The 17,058-nt window shown below is 33.5% G+C and overlaps 1 protein-coding gene across 1 annotated transcript; it reads right to left on the reverse strand.

Annotated features, from left to right (window-relative positions):
• Nucleotides 1-4,785: 4,785 nt before the first annotated feature.
• On the reverse strand, nt 4,786-10,256 carry LOC145616456 (tubby-like F-box protein 3). The gene is made up of 6 exons (XM_081671176.1): nt 9,265-10,256; nt 6,994-7,081; nt 6,656-6,785; nt 6,341-6,520; nt 5,768-6,250; nt 4,786-5,204 (listed from the first exon to the last, which is right to left on the reverse strand). Exons 1-5 carry the CDS (start codon nt 9,571-9,573, stop codon nt 5,788-5,790), a joined length of 1,170 nt encoding a protein of 389 aa, XP_081527302.1. The 5' UTR covers nt 9,574-10,256; the 3' UTR covers nt 4,786-5,204; nt 5,768-5,787.
• Nucleotides 10,257-17,058: the final 6,802 nt, after the last annotated feature.

Consider the following 17,058-nt stretch of genomic DNA (forward strand, 5'->3'; position numbering starts at 1 on the left):
GGAGTAATGACAATCAGGGGTTGGGGTACATGGGGTATTAGCCGTGTACTTTTCTCGAGGCCGTCTGATCTACGAGTCTCTTATTTCAAATACTTTTTTTTATAAAACTAGGAGTTAGGTGAGATCTCATACTAACTACGGTCACGGAGTCGCGCCCGTGGTCGTTGGATGTTTATTGATGTTTCCGAAAGGAGGCATGGGGTTTTTCTTTATTGATGTTCCAAATGGGACATGGGTTGGACAACCTTGTCTATTGCTAAATCCAATGAATAAATTGAAATGAGTTAGCTACTATTAGCTAGTGGAGTCTTAATAAATTAAATAATCGAGTCGTGTGTTGAGTTTGTGATCTAATTATGCGTATGATTGATTATTAGTAGCATGTTAAGTATTTCCTTATTTTACCTTGCAGCTTGTATGTACTCAGCTTTGCTGATTGCGTGCTTTTGTGTGTGTGTCCTTCTTGGTCATGGCCTTCGCCTTCAAATGACCCTGTGACGATCCAATTTTTACACTTGTAATATTGAGGAGCAGAATAACCACAGGTTCTCTCACATGCAGCATTCATCAGGGTTGTGGGATCTTGAGTAGAGAGTTGGTTGCTTATTTTCGCGTTTCTTGCAAGTTTGATTTTATTTAACTCGTTTTCACTTGACACCATTTCTTTTGGTTTAAGTTTGTTTTAACACTGAATTTTAATTACTTACTTATGCTTTTGGGTTTTGAATAAGGGCCTTAAAGGTTCCAACTTGTAATACTTTGCTTTGAGGTTTATTCAAACTGTTTTGGTTTTCCGCTGCTAACTTCTGTAATAGCCTTAACGTTTGAACACGTGGCGGTAGCACTCCAGTAATTCTCTTGGATTTGTTCAGGTTATTTACAGGTTTCTCACAGGTTCTTAAGAGAGAATTATTGGGGTGTTACAATTTTGTAGGCCCGCCCATTATCGACCCGCATTGGCCCGACCCGATATTGATCCTATAAAATATGACCCTTTTTGACCTGATCCGGAATGACCTACACCGACCTTGACTCGACACGCCCAATAACCAGGTCTATTTGTGTGTTTAAAAAATTTATGTTTATGGCTCATGTATTAGGAGGTTTCACTCTTGATCCCTTCCTCTGCTAGCCTAGTTTTGTACACTACAGCCCTCGCAGTTGAGGCCCTTGAATTGTCCACACAAAGCTTACATCTTGGTTTTTTAAAATCATTTTACAAAACATTATTTATTATCCAATGACTTTCTTACAAAGACAACCCTTTGTAGAGTTAGAATTTTGTAATCATGGAAGCCATCTCTGTATACGTGTCATATTTGAACATGTGCATAAATTGATTTACAAAGATCTTATTTTTCCATAGGAATTGTAACTTACCATTTTACTAAGGGGGGGGGGGGGTTAGGTAAGTAAATACCCATGTTTTGAGGGAAGCAAAAATTCCCATGAATCGTCATTGCCTCTATATTTACTTTTTTGTGTCAATCAAACAACAAGTTCAAAGTGAAATTCATGGGAATTTTGAATGCCAATAAGAAATTAAGCCAACTAAACAACACCTAAGTTTATATATTTCAATGTCTATGAGGCTTAGGGATGGACATCTTCTCCCTCAAAGCTAAATATATTAATCATCCTTAGAGTAATGAGGCATCATGCTTAAATGCCCAACTTTGATGGTCAAATACTCTATTTTCACCTTACTACAATCTCTCTAAACTTAACTATTACCTCCGTTAACAGTTATCTGCAACAAAGAGGGGTAGCACGGACTCCTAAGCAAAACTTTTAAATCATGATAATTGAATATTTAAGGGTCCTTGGTTAAGTACTAATCCTACCTACAAAAACAATTAAACAAAAATCCATAACCACCGAAACCCAGAACCAAAACCACCACCAAAACCACCGACAACCACCAAACCCATCGACACTCAAAATCCAAAAACCACCTCCAAAACCCAACCACAAACCTAGCCAAAACCTCCGAAATCCAACCGCGAACCCAACAAACCACCCACAAACCCAGCAAACCACCACGAACATAGAAAACCCAGCAAACCACCACAAACCCACCCAAAATCACCAAGAACCAGATAAAACAACCACGAAACCATCAAACCACCACGAACCCAATTAAATCAAAACCACCACGAATAAGATTACTCGCAATTAAGGCACATAGTAGATAGCAATCGAAAATGACAAATGTTGCAAATAACTGTTAATAGAGGTAGTATATTATTGATTTTACATGCTTGAATATTTTTCTATATTCTTGCCATATATTTTTTTCTATATTCAATGCTAACTATTTAATATTCAATTTGTGCATCTTCTATTGCTTATGCCATTCCAATCTCAAATTGTTGGTTTCAAAGACCTTAACATGCTCATAGTTAAAATTAATTCATATAACGACGTTTCCATTGTCTCCTCAAAATTTCGGTGACTTCTCTAAATTGCACAATTCATCGAAATATAAAATTCACATAGAAAAACTTATCTCAAAAACGAGATATAAATCTGCACGTAACAGTCCTACAACAAAGCCGGTTAAACTCATTTTCAAATCAACTCATTTAACTCAACCCAATTATAACCCTACCGGAATAGAAATCGTTCAAAAAAATAACCGAACTAAGGGCCTGTTCACATTTACTAAACTGAGCTGAACTGAACTGATTGGAATTGAACTGAACTGAACTGAACTGATTGGAGTTGAACTGAACTGAACTGAGCTGAAATGAATATTTTATGAGAGAGAGAAATTAAAAGCTGATCTGAACTGATCAAATTGGAGCTAAACTGAACTGATTAGAGCTGAATTGAAATTAAGTAAATGTGAACCGGCCATAAATCGACTCAAATCTCAATTCAATTATCAATTATGGGCTTTTATAACATACAGACGCAGTATAACCAAATTGGGCCGAGAATCACCTATAAGATATTCCTTCACCTTCCCCTATAATAATACTCGTACTATCTTCTACCTTCCAAACCCTAAATCTACCCATTTTCAATTTTGAATTTGATCAATTTTTTTTTTTTTTTTTTTCCTTCTTGATATTGAGGTTCTGAAATGCATTTTGATTTCAAACTTAGAAAATTTGTTGAAAAATTAAATACAGCCGATGATGAAAACAGTAAGCACGAGTGGCAACAATAAATAATTGCGCTCCCAATTTGATATTTGGGGTTGTTGTTGCTATGATTGAATGTGCCAATATGCTAATCTGATGGCTTTTATGTTATTTTATTTTTTTTGGGTTGTCGATTTTTCTTTCCTATATATTTTTTTTTTTTCAATTTTTCTTCTACTTTGATTTATTGTATTTTACTCCCTCCGTCCCCAAATGATAGTCCCTTATGGGCAAAAATCACGGGAATTAAGAAACTTAAATAAAAGTAGTAAAATTACATTGGAAAGATAAATTTACATTGGGTATGTAAAATAGTAGAGAGAGAAAGTAATAAAAGTATATTGGAAAACAAAATTTATATAGGATAGATAAATTTGCACAAATATTGTTGTAATTAGAGAGAATTTTGATAAAAAATTGATATTAATGGTACTTGAAAAAAGCAAATGGGACTATCATTTTGGAACTAACAATAAGCTATAAGGGACTATCATTTGGGGACGGAGGGAGTATCATATTATCCCTCCATTTAGAGCTTTAATTTCTGGGGTTTTTTTTATTTATTTTTTTTATTTTGATCTGAAAATTCCTAAGTTTAAGCATGAATTTCAATGGAAGTTCTGCGATTTTTCTGGGGTCGATAAACATTTGGACAAAAATGCTTATTAAAATTATACCACACGAATTAAAAAAGAAATACGTAGTATCAATAGACAGAGATGCTTATGCAATAAATCCGTGTTGAGATTTTGATATAGCTTTGTGATTGACCGTTGAAATCTGGGTATCTTCGTGCATAAAAAAAAATTACTACATGTAAATTAAAAGTCTAATTGTGAAGGCATAATTTTATGAAATAAATTGTTAATATCTGAAGCATTCAACATTTTCATCGGGCAACATACTTATGATATGGGATCAAAGTCTGTTTGTATTGCCTTTTCCTAGAATGAAGTACCTGTTGAAACTGGGAACAATCTTTTGGATTTATGATAGTTATGGTACTGAGCGTGGCTTGGTCAAGGCTCCACTTGGGTTTGAGTTCGTCCCGAGACCTTAATGAGCCGAGCTGAATTCTCTTCAGCTTATTTTCAGTTCAATTTAGTTCCAATAAGTTTAGTTCAGTTCCTATCTTAATTTCCCTCTCATAAAATATTTAGTTCAGCTCCAATAAGTTTAATTCAGTTCAGCTCAGTCAATCAGAATAGACCGTAAGTATGTTTACATTGAACAATCTTTTTAACCATGACAGTGTCATTGTACGATACTAGTATTTACTCATCATAGTATGAGTATGTTTATGTTGATTGTTGAATCATCTTTTTGAACCGCAAGATATAACTCAATGAGAAATACTTTCATTAGTCTTGAACCACTAGATTAAACTTAATCTACAGACACAAAGGTAAAAAGCCACACTTGCTGAGGGTTATAGGAATATGGCGATCGTTATTATCTCTTTCAATTGGTAAAGGTCTTACATAGCTGCCTTACTATGTGTCTAAGCAACATAATTGCTTTAATCCCTGGTAAAACTTACGTTAACTTAGTCCATTTGATCAGCCTAATGGCAATTTTGCCGAGGGAAGAAAATCATGTTGATGCAGTTTTCTTATTTAGAGTACTGAAAAGAGAGTGAAAAAAAAAAACTCGGTGATGCTATTGAGCACATAAGACAAGAAACTTTGAGAAATTCCTGAAACAGAAACCATATAACAAACCTGGCTAATCTAACATAACAGCAAGACAATTAATGTTGACAAAGGCGACAAATCCTCCGGCAGGTGAGTTTCAGCACACCTTCTCACCCCGAACAGAAAACACAAAAAGGAAAGAAAAGCGCACAGCCAACAAACAGTCAAGTAAGCTAAAGTCTGTCTTTTGACACAGACTTCAAATTATATGTACACGATGCGAAAATTAGAGTTGACAGTGAATAAACTAACTAATCACACAGTAGTGAAGTCGCAGCCCAACAAATTAGAATCTTCCTCACCAACATCCACATGCCGATAAGTGCAACAGCTTCACCCTTTCACACACATGTTAAATTACCTGAGATATTGCAAGCAGGAAGAAAAATATAAGTTGCTTTGTAGAGCCATTAAGCCAATGAATTGTAAGAAAAAACAGTATGTTGATCACAAAATCCAGCAAGTAAACCAAGATTATCTCTTCCTCAGGGAACCAAAACAATCAAACTGCAATTACAGTATAAAAATATCTTGAAGATTATAATGAGAATGGCATTAACCAACCAATCAGAGGGATGGTATAATAATTAAAAGGTCAAACCAACATTTGGTCAGCGTATGAAACATGTAATGATTTTGAAGGTCAGCTACTCAATAGTATAGATCTAGTTGTGTTAAACTCGGGCACTAGTGTCTGAACGGGTATGTGTCCAAGTGTCCAAACATGCTAAATTGTGAAAATTTTCCATGATTTTAGTCAAGAATCAAGTGTTAAAGGTACTTGATATGAAGATTTAATGTAACATAGAAAATCTAGTATTGCTGTCTCATGGCAATAGCTCCATTTAAATAGGTGAACATAAAGGTATACCAGAATGAAAAGGCATCATGCAAGTCAAGGATGACTATGAACTAGAATTATACCTCAAAGGCTCAAATGCATATCATTCACAAGCAATCTTGGTGTCAAAGCTGCTCAGACAAATGGCAAAAGCCTGAAAAGCGGAAATTGGGTAGTGATAATCCATGGTGAATACATCCTTTCCGACTTTTCCAAATTGAAGAATGACACTTTCATGCTCAGATCCATCCTCTAGGGAAGCAACCAGTTGAAAGTTCTTGACAGAAGCAACAGTTACACGACCATTGAAGTTAAGGCACCAGCACTGAAGTTGTTCATGCCACCTAGGGGCCTTGTTTCTCAGATTTAACCTTCCCTCTTGCTGATTGGGAGCAGTATCAGACTGGCAATTGTCCACCCTAATAGATTTTGACCTAAAAAAGGGGATTGAAGGAAAAGAATCCACACTATTGATCAGAAATTCAGTCTGTGTGGGGGCCAGTCCTCCAGGTTTGATAGCAGATGCAGGTATACTATCCATGACACACTGCATCTTTCTCGGACCCCTGTCAATAAGGAAGTCATTCTTCAGAAATCTCAAACACAACTCGCATGATTTTTAAGGATGCAGAAAGACATAAATCTTCATGGTTTACCTAGCGCCCAAGACATTCAGCTCATACGAGATGTGTGCCACAGGATAGTTGCCTGCAGGAGCCCTGGGTGCAACCTGCTTGGATCCCACTAGTCTAGTAGAGCGACTTCTTATGATTCTAGCTCCAGCATTTGAGGGTTGTGCATCGTAGATTGTAAACTTTGTGCCCAGGAAATTGGATCTGGGGGGAAAAAAAAGGGTTAGAATTCAAATACTACTGAATTGTCCAAACTGAATTTTGATGTGCCTTGTTATTTTCACCTTGAAAGATTAAGTTCAAATAATGGCCAATAAGTCAATACGCAGTAGAAAATACCTTAATTTCCCAACATAGGCACTACTCCCCTTGGAGACATATTCAGGATTCAGGGAAATGATGTAGTCTGTGCAAGTCGGGCGTCTACACTTCCTTGCAGCAAGAATGCACTTGCCATCGTCATATGAAGCTAACATCAATTTGAGAGTAAATGAGACTCGTGCAAACAAGGGTGGGGGAGAAGGAGAAAAACAGAAAACATAATCATGCCCATTATTAGGATTGTCTATTATATGTATTTTATAAGCTCTAGACCTAAGTCATTTCCTATCAAGAGTTGATTTTATAAATCTATTTAAATGGAAAGCTGAATATTCAAAAAGGTACAGCAAGTTCACCTGGGCTTGAGCTAACAAATAAATAATATGTCTGGCTGCCGCGATGTCTCTTAATGTAACACTGAATAAGAGTGTCTCTTGATCCAGGCTAAATAAAGCAGCATCAATAAACATTAGCTCAGGTCAAAAAGCATCTAGTTTTATAACAACCAACATTAGCTACTAATACAAAAGACTGATTTCTTTCACTCATGCTGAAATAATCCAATGACCACAAATTCATCAATAAAAAGTTTAAGCAAATATTTACTCACAGCCACAGAAAAGCAAGATCCTTAATATAAAAATGATAATAATGCCTTTAATATACTACGTAAAATAATTCAAAATCTTTTCATAAACTAAGTAGGCTTCAGTATGTTCACAAGTAATCAGTCAAGGTTGAAGTTTTGCAGCAAGCTGTCTTGACTGATAAGCAACAAATTACACGGAGATAGGGCTATGTGACACAGATTATATTTTTTATTTTCTTTTATACTCCGTATATTTGAAAGGTTTTTTTTTTTTTATTTTTATTATTATTAATTAGTTTATCTTTTCAAGTTTTAAAAACAGCAAATTAAAAACTTTGTATGAAAGTGGAATACATAGTTTTTCATACAATCTATGTACAAAATTTCTCAAATACTTTATCTGATTATAAGCTAAGAAAAGGTGTCAGCCCAGACATCAATGACAGCCATGTCAAAGTCATTTTTGAGCTCTCACAAGGTGAAATTGGGCTGGAAAAGCCACAAAATCATTTTCATCAAAAATCACTCGCATCATTAATAGAAGTGGCTTTGCAACAGTTACAACAATTGCAGGAGGCGCCATAACATTCCTATGTAACCCTTACTATGAAATTGTAATAAATACTTCCACACATACATAAATTTTACAAGATCAACCCCAAATGTTCTTTTGCTCCCTCGCACATCAGCCTTAAATCAATTTTGCAGATACAATGATGCCTTTAGCAGTCCCTTAAAGACCAAAAGCTTCAGCATGTCCTTTTTCCAGTAAAAAATTCAGGTCAAAACAAGCTTTAATTTCATCCATTAAAACAACGAACAAAGCATTCTCTAGATTTCCTCATGATATGTTTGGCTTCATAATTGAGAGACTCAGTAACTAATGTCATTCTTTGAGGGCACAAGTAAAATGATAGTCACCAAAATATTTACATTCTTAAACTGAGGTGGCTAACCTTTTTATTTTTTTTTTTTTTAACTTGAATTCGAGATAATTTTTTTTTTTTTTTTTTCAGGAAAACATATTTAATAAAATGCACAAAGAGAAAGAAACTAGACACCTTTTCATCACGTTAAATTCTTCAGCAGCCATATGGCATCAGAGAAGTGCAAAAAATTCCCTTCAGATCACATACTCATTCTTCTAATGTTTTTAAGGCTATGTTTACTTTGCTTGAAATAAGGTGCTTTGGTGTGATTTGTTTAAAGGTTTGACCTGGTGTAATCTAAATTTTTCAAAAGTTTGGTTTGAATTGATTTTGTGAACTAGTTTGATTGACCTTTAATTTGAGCTGTATAATATTAAGTGAGGTCTTGTTAGATTTGTTCAAAGTGTATTTTTTAAATATCTAAATTTCAAAATTCAACTAAAAAGAAATTTTAATTATTTGGCAACAAGCAGATGCAAATAAGAAAACTGGTGTGGTCTAAATTGTCTAGTATAAGCAATAATAAGTTCCTAAAAGAAGACGAGTAAAACATATCCTCGGTTATCAGTTAATTTTTGGCAATAAAATTTTAAAAGCTTTAATGGCCCATTAGTTAACTAAAGAACAAAATTAGTATCAATTCTCTAAATCACTATATTTGCTACAAAACAATAGTACTAATTGTCTAAAATTAATGCACAATACACATGGACTAGCAACTAGCAAGCTACAGCTGCTACAGCAGATCACCATCACATACTAAAAATGTTTTACAAATTCATAAATACTTTGTAGGATATAACTTCTTATAGATATCAATAATCAACTACCAATTTATCATTTTCAACACATCAGGGTTTCATCATATATACCGAAAACGTGGAAAGTAAATAACCTTCACAGCATTTTGTTTTGTACTCCATTCCCATCCATGACGATATTATTAAAACACAACTACATCATAACTTTCCTAATATGATTACAACACAAAATATGGTAAATAGAACAGGAAAGCAACCACAGAAAAGAATTTCCAACAATGTAATCATGTCATAACATACATAATTCAAGTAAGAAAATAAAAGAGGAAAATTTGTATCATCTCAAACCTGCTTCACAGATATGGGGAAGGTCAGCTTGCCCGAAATTTCCGGTGTTTTGACAATATCCTTCATAGCATCCCTCCAACTCCTGCACACACCGGCACACGCAACGACATTTCTCCTTGGAGGCCAGGTACACTCAGATGCCTCAATTCTTACAAGCACTTCTCTCAAGAGCTCGGGTGGCATGTTAGCCCAACAACTCTGCTCCATAGCATCAACCACCACCAAATTATCATGGACCACTCTTTGGGACCTTGATCTAAAACTATACTTTACATCTTTCATGTCTTGTAAGATGCTCCTAAAAGACATTGTTATAACCTTAACCTATATACTATAGTTTATATATTGCCTCCTTAACCCTTATAGAACACCTTATGATATACAAATTACTTCCACATTTCCTACACCATAATTCAACCCTGATACAATAACATCATCCAAATAATTCCACACTCACAAAACCCTAATTTCATCAAATCGACCCACATAAGAATCATACCATGAAAAGATCCCAGCAATGAGAATAAAGCTAGCTAGCAGTTATTTAACAAATACCCATTACTACAAAGGAGATAAAGCTCCAAACTTTAATTTTAATCATCAAAATTAATGATCAAATAAACCCCAATTTCTTCATTTCTTCCATTACAAAATCAACAAAACTAAAATACCCAGATCTAAAAATCTAAACATTTCACATTTTCCACCTTAGAAAAAGCAATTAAAACAACCCCCAATTGATAAAACCCCAGATTGATTGAAAAAGCTACCAATCACCAGAAAAACAGCATCATATGAAATGCAAAGTAAAGCAATTAAAAAATTGGGATTTTTTGGTAAATTGGGTAGTTAGTTAGTTGGTAGGAGTAGGAGAAATGAAGGAAAGAGGGTGTGAGCCCGACATATTAGGGTTTGAAGAAGCTAAGATTTGAGTGGGGAAGTACATCTGAGTGTTTCCTGCTGTTGTTTCTTTGCCAACTCTGGCCGAAGACCATAATTCGTTGGATTGATAGAAAGTTGCCCTTTGTGTCCTTATTTATTTCCTTTTCTTTATCCGATTTTTAATTCCGCACTTTTACTTTAGTGGTCGCTTAATTATACTCCCTCCGTCCCCAAATGATAGTCCCTTATGGGCAAAAATCACGGGAATTAAGAAACTTTAATAAAACTAGTAAACTTACATTGAAAATATAAATTTACATTGGGTATGTAAAATAGTAGAGAGAGAAAGTAATAAAAGTACATTGAAAAACAAAATTTACATTGAAAAGTTAAATTTGCACAAATATTGTTGCAATTGGAGAGAATTTTGATAAAAAAATTGATATTAATGGTACTTGAAAAAAGCAAATGGGACTATCAATTTGGGACTAAAAATATGCCATAAGGGACTATCATTTGGGGACGGAGGGAGTACATTAAAGCGTTGGAAATAGATTAATTGCGAGAGAAAATATGTCAATAAATTAGTTGATTTGATTTGGTGAGATTAAATTATTTTAAATTGTTTAACTCTTATGACATTGTCATTTTATTTTGGAAAAAAAAAATATCTCTTATGTTCACGGAAAAATTTTTAAGCATCATTGTTCAAAAGTACTAATAGACAAACTCATAATTTATCTTTTTTTTATTTATAATGAATATTGTCATTAAAATGACATTATTTTAACATTCACGAACATTCAAATCACCTCTAATTAAATCCACCCAGATTTGTCTTGTTAATTTTATTTTTTGAATTTGAAGTTAAACTACCTTATGCTTTACTTTTATTCATTTCTTTATTTGCCTTTAGCATAAGAGCTAATTTAGTGGAATAAACTCTTTAAATAAGCTTTCCACCAAACACCTTATGTTAGCTTATTTAATAGTCAAAGCTATTGTCGGTCAAATAAGCTAATTTTGCTCAAATAAGCTATTTACCAAGGAAGGCCAATATGTGGTGACTTATGGAGTATGATTGTCCATAGTGGTTGTGAGTAATTGATGATTTTGAAATTTTCTAACTTTTATTTTATTAAAAAAATCATTAATAAGCAATTACGGAGTACTAAATCTCATAGACATAAAAATCTTCTATAAATTTACTAATAAATGTTATGAAATAAGCAAAAACAGAATGTATATTTTTATCTTGGTGTGTAATGAGCCAAACAAACGAATGTTACGATATGATGGACTAGTGAACTACTATGATAAAAAAAATGATTTTGCGCTACCTTGGTATAGTATACACGAAGTGGTGGCCCTCCAGGATCAGCATGGCTTCAGAATTTGTGCACAAACACAAATTTGAATGAAGCATAGAATATTTCCCAAAGACGAAGGTAATTTTTGAGAGGAGAAAAAGGTTGTTTCTAGATGTGTGACTAATTAGAAGTTGGAATATGACATTAAATAACAAAAGAAAGGGTTTGTGACAGTTTGTCAATTAAGAAGATAATATAGTGGGTCATTAAGGGTAATTGAGTCCCAACAAGTACAAAATAAATGGTGTAATAAAGCGGCCAAAAAAGGTAAGATTGACGCCAAAAAGATATGGGGCGGCCCACAATACACTCGTACATCTTACTCTTCATCAAAACACGAATCTCATGCTTGATCCATCATTGCTATTGCTCGATTTCTGTTAACATATCCTTTATTTTATTTTTACTAACCCTATTCCATAAACCATTTCTAATTAACTCATTTAAATCCATACCCTTTTATCAAGCAAATATAATTTTCATGCCTCATAACTTTTATGCAAATCTTATATAGTTGTATAACCTGTTAAATAAGCTTAAAAGTAATCAAGGTAATTAAGTGTTTTGTATTATTCCAATGTGATATTTTCCACACTTTCATAACCTCTTAAAAACCCTTAGATAATGCTCTTCATGTTAATAATCTAACCATAAGCAATAAACTAATAAAAATCAATGGCCCAAGTAATATAGGAAATTGTAAATTGGCATTGTATTTTGATGTATGTTTTGGAACTTCAACTACAAACTCAAATAAACTTTACAATAAGAAGAGACTAATGTATTCACACCTATAATTTAATAATAAAACAAAAGTAGGAAAATTACATAATGAGTCAATGTCTTGTTTGAATATGAGCATGTCATTTAAAAATAGTACTAGTTAGATATAGTCAATGACGGATCTTCCACACAGGATTGGCCCCTGGTAGAAGCCCGAAATTTTCAATTTATTTAGCCCAATATTAAGAAAAATGTTAGGGAAAGAAAAAAACGCTAACAAAACTAAAGTTACCTAACTACCCACATTACATGCTTACATAGCTTTTGCAATTTCGATGACCATTTGACATGTTTCTGCAAATGTCATTTATCTATTTTTTTTAGGTACAAGTATCAGATAATCTTGGTTTTTTTTTTCTTTTTCTTTATTATTCCCTTAAAATCATACTTGTTCTTGTTCTTAGTGTTATCTTTTTTAAATAAAAAAACTTGGTTAATAATTTCATTTAAACTGGTTTTTGTTTGGATGAGCATTAACCTCTTTTTTAAAAGTACGAGATTTATCATACATGGTACCTTTTTGTGTTTTTTTTTTCCTCCAATCTGTTACAAGACTAGTATAGTAATTTTGATATAAATTGTTTATTAGGGACTAAATTTTTTATACGTAACTTTTTAAAAACTAAAGATCAATTTACACTATATAAACAAAATTGATAGAGTATTTAATATTGTATATATACAAAAAAAAAAAAATTGACATATTGGCCCCTGGAAGAATTATCTTCAAGATCCGCAACTGGATGTAGTTGTTTCACAATAGCTTAAACATGGAATTGTTTCAAATTAAGCTATAATTGGGCCAAGTGTAATGTTTTAGTTAGTAGAAGATTTTAGATTTGAATATGGTCCAATTGTATGCCTTACAACAAACTAGATAGGTACCCGCGCGTTGCACGGTGGTGATAAGTAAATTTTTTATATTTCTTTTATATTTTTTATTGTTAATAACTTTTTAACATGCCTCGATTCGTTTTTTTTTATTTTTTTTAAAAAAGTTTGTGTATAAATACAAATCCTTTTTTGATGGTTATAATTTTTTTTTTTAATTTTAATGGTTATAATTTAATGATACATCATAATATTTATTAAGTTATTGAAAATATACTAAAATGATTGTTAGACAAAATATATTTAACATTGCATTATCAAATTAACTTATACGTTTATAAATGAAATGTTAATGGTTAAAATCATTGTTAGACAAAAATGATTCTTAGTCCCTCGCGTAGGGACGTCGCTGCCACGGTTCAGGGGTGTGGGGGGTATGGGCTTCTCAGGCAGCATGTAGGTTGGGTTGGTGAACCTCGGAGCTTTGGTGGTTGTGCTCGGAGTGGCGGCGGGGTGGGTTGTTAGGGTTTCGTTTGTTGTCTTGGTTTTTACGTTTCTTCCTGTTTTTTCTTTTAGGAGTCTTTGTGTGCTTTTTAGTTTTGTTATTTTTTCTGTTTGTGTGGTGTGGTTGGGTGATATGGGGCATGCAGATCGACGTATCGATCTTCTGGTGCAGGATTTAAGCCGGGTTTTTTGGCTATGGGGCTTCGGTTTGATCTTCTGTTGGTTTGGACTAAAGGGTTATGCCTCCATGCCGATATCCGTGTTTGAATTGGAGATTGTCTTGTCTAAGGTGAAGTGTACGACACCAATTTTGATTTCAGGTCGAGGAGTACGGGATTCTGAGCCAATGAAGGTTCACGTCAGAAACTACAACATATTGCCAGACCCCCTTGCAAGAGGCTACATAGGACAGCGTTATATGAGCCAAGGGTACTTAAGAAAGTCATTTTGCGAGTGCAATTGTAGTTTCCTTTATTTCGAACTTGTAATTGGTTCTTTTGTCTTTGTATTGTTCGATTACGATCTCTTATACAAGTGCCGTATGGCTTATTATTAATGAATTTTAATCTCCCCCCTTCAAAAAAAAAATAAAGGAAATGTCAAAGTTAAGCTTTAGATTTTTAGCTTCATACCTACTTGATCCTAATTTCTAGCAAGTAAAATGAAAAGGCAAAAAAACTAAAATAAAAAAATAATGACATCATATGTGAATTTGAAGGGAATTTTTTTACTGAGAGCTTGACATATAAGACATTTTAGGAATTGATGACATCAACATGTTTTGTTTTAGTATTAGTTAATAGATTAGAGGATCGTTTAGAATTTTAAATTCAACCCAAAATCCTGTCATTTTAAATTTTTTATCTTCTCTTACACATTCTCTCCTCAAATACCACCAATATGCCTCCACCACTGCTATCATTCTTCTTTCTTCATCCATAATCAACAGTAATTGTTAAGGTAGTGATTTATCATTTATTTGTTGTATAAGCCTCTATTTTTGATTATTTTCGAAAACAAACCTTGATGTATAAACTATATTATTCGATATGAGGTAAATTTCAAGATTTAAAGCATTGATTCAATCTAAATTATTATTTTCTATCCAAGTAACATTTTAGGCAAAAATTAGGGTTTATGAATTTTAATTTCTCAAGTTTTTAAATAACAGCGAGAACTGATATTCTAGTAATACTGTGCTACACATACAAAATTACTCTCAATCATTGAAAGGCGAAATTTAAGAACGATTTCCATAGAAATTGTTTAAGCCAAAATTAATTCCCACTTAGTATCATTTTAAAAACTTATTCCTAGATAGTGTCCACCTAGGATTGGGTATTAGCTTTGTTATTATATTTAAAAAAAAAACCTTTAACACTTTACCAGTTACCCGTTTACCACGTCTTCTCTGTCCATTCATTTTCTCTCTCCTCGGTACTTTACCAGTTACCCGTTTACCACGTCTTCTCTGTCCATTCATTTTCTCTCTCCTCGGTTCTCACTGAGAGTTAACACATCAACAATGGCATGTTGGAGAGTGTTGATCTTAAGTTTTGATGATGACTCAAGGAACCTAAGCAAACCCATAAGGGCTTTAACTTTTGTCTATTAGATTTGATGTACTTGACAGGTTCTTATATGCAACGAGATTCTAGAGTCAAAATGGAGCATGGAACATGGAACAAGGTCTAAGGAAGAGCTTTGGATAAGCATAGAAGACAATCAGAAGCCAAGTTCCTTGAGTGAGGAACTGAAGCTCCAGAGTCGAAGCTTCACTGAGTTCCAAGTAGTCTATTGTATCTTTATTATTTATTTTAGGCTTCTTGTATATATGTTAAGTACATTGCTAATTGATAGGATTTTAAGTGGATTTAGTTTCAGTTTATAAAGATTTTATTTTCCTTGGTTTAACAAGATTTTATTTTCGGAAAATTATCTTTTAAGTAAAACTATCCTATTTATTAAAAGATTTTCTGTTTTGATTTTATCCTAATATATTGGAAAATCTGACTTGGTAAAACTGATTTTGAAAACGTCTTTTTACTGGGTCAAAGAGTTTGAGAAAATAAAGGAAGCAGTAAACCACTTCCTTGTAGTGTGCTTCAGCTTGCTGCCCAAGCATCCACGAACTACACTTCCTAATTTTATGGAAGTTGTGGTGTAGTGGGAGTTAAGGCAAACGTAAGAACTTCAACTGCTTTTCTCTAAGTATAAATAGGATTGGTTTTCTGTTTTGAAAAACACACTTGAGCATTACAATTTCTAAGCTTTTCGAAAAGAGTCAAAATCCACTTAAGTCCTTGAGTGTCTTTGTACTTAGCATCTTAGAGTTTTAACTTGAGTTGTATTGGGGTAGAGTTTGGGTAAACTCTAGAGTGTTTAGATTGCTTTGAGTGAAGCAAGGAGAAAGAGAGAGATTTGAGAGCTCAACTGATTGAGGGGGAACTTAAGTTCGTAGAGGAACTTGAGTTTAGAGTCTTAATTTGTAATAGGTTGCTTGCCCTATTATTATTAATAGTTGAGTTTAAAATCCCTTGTGATCGTGGTTTTTCTTCTTGATTAGGGCCAAGAAGTTTTCCACGTAAAATCTCTCTTGCACTTTAAAGTTTTTGTTTAAGTTTCTTTAAGAATTCCGCAAAATTTACCCTAGTTCCTCCACAATACAATTCACCCCCCCTTGTATTATTCATTCGAGTCAACAGAGAGTGTGCACTTGAACTACGCAAGGTGCAGCCGCAAACCGTTAAATTGCCATTCATAGCTACTTTCTCACTTCCTTTTTTTTCTTCTTAGATCTTCTCTCTCTTCTTTCTCTTTCTTTTACCTCCTTTTTTTTTTCCTCTTTCATCTTTCTAAAACACCCGTTTCTAATTGTAATTTTGTTTTGATTTTTTGGATAATTTCATACTATTATGAATTCTAGGCAATTTTGTTATGATATAATCTCAATATTTTTTGGGTAATTTCATAAAGTTATGAATTCTGGGTAGTTTTGTTTTGATATAATCTCACTGGGTAATTTCTTACAATTATGAATTCCCATGTATTTTTTTACTTACTATTTTAATTTTAGGGGAATAATATTTGACGATACCTTGCTAAAAAAATCGATATCTCCGCATTAAACCTCAAGAACTAATTTGCAATCGGACCCAGAAAACTCCATCTTCAAAAAACCTTGTAGAAAGATCCGCCAATAGCAATATTGGTTCTTCGAATACAAATGACTAGAGTGACTACCAACAATTGCAGTCATTAATACACTATTTAAAAAGAAAAAAAAAAGAAAAAAAACCAAAGCTAATACCCAATCCTAGGTGGACACTATCTAGGGAATAAGTTTTTAAAACGATGCAAAGTGGGAATTAATTTTGGTTTAAACAATTTCTAGGGAAATCGTTCCGAAGTTTAAGGGGTCTTT

The sequence above is a fragment of the Chenopodium album genome, chromosome 26 (genome assembly GCF_948465745.1).
Source record: "Chenopodium album chromosome 26, dcCheAlbu1.1, whole genome shotgun sequence".
NCBI lineage: Eukaryota > Viridiplantae > Streptophyta > Magnoliopsida > Caryophyllales > Amaranthaceae > Chenopodium > Chenopodium album.

What these genes read in the sequence shown, in the direction of transcription:
- LOC145616456 (XM_081671176.1), bottom strand. Translation starts at nt 9,573, where the DNA reads ATGTCTTTTAGGAGCATCTTACAAGACATGAAAGATGTAAAGTATAGT. An exon ending in TCCCCATATCTGTGAAGCAG is followed by an intron (nt 7,082 to 9,264) that starts GTTTGAGATGAT and finishes TGCTTTATTTAG; the next exon opens with CCTGGATCAAGAGACACTCT. An exon ending in GCCTATGTTGGGAAATTAAG is followed by an intron (nt 6,521 to 6,655) that starts GTATTTTCTACT and finishes TTTTCCCCCCAG; the next exon opens with ATCCAATTTCCTGGGCACAA.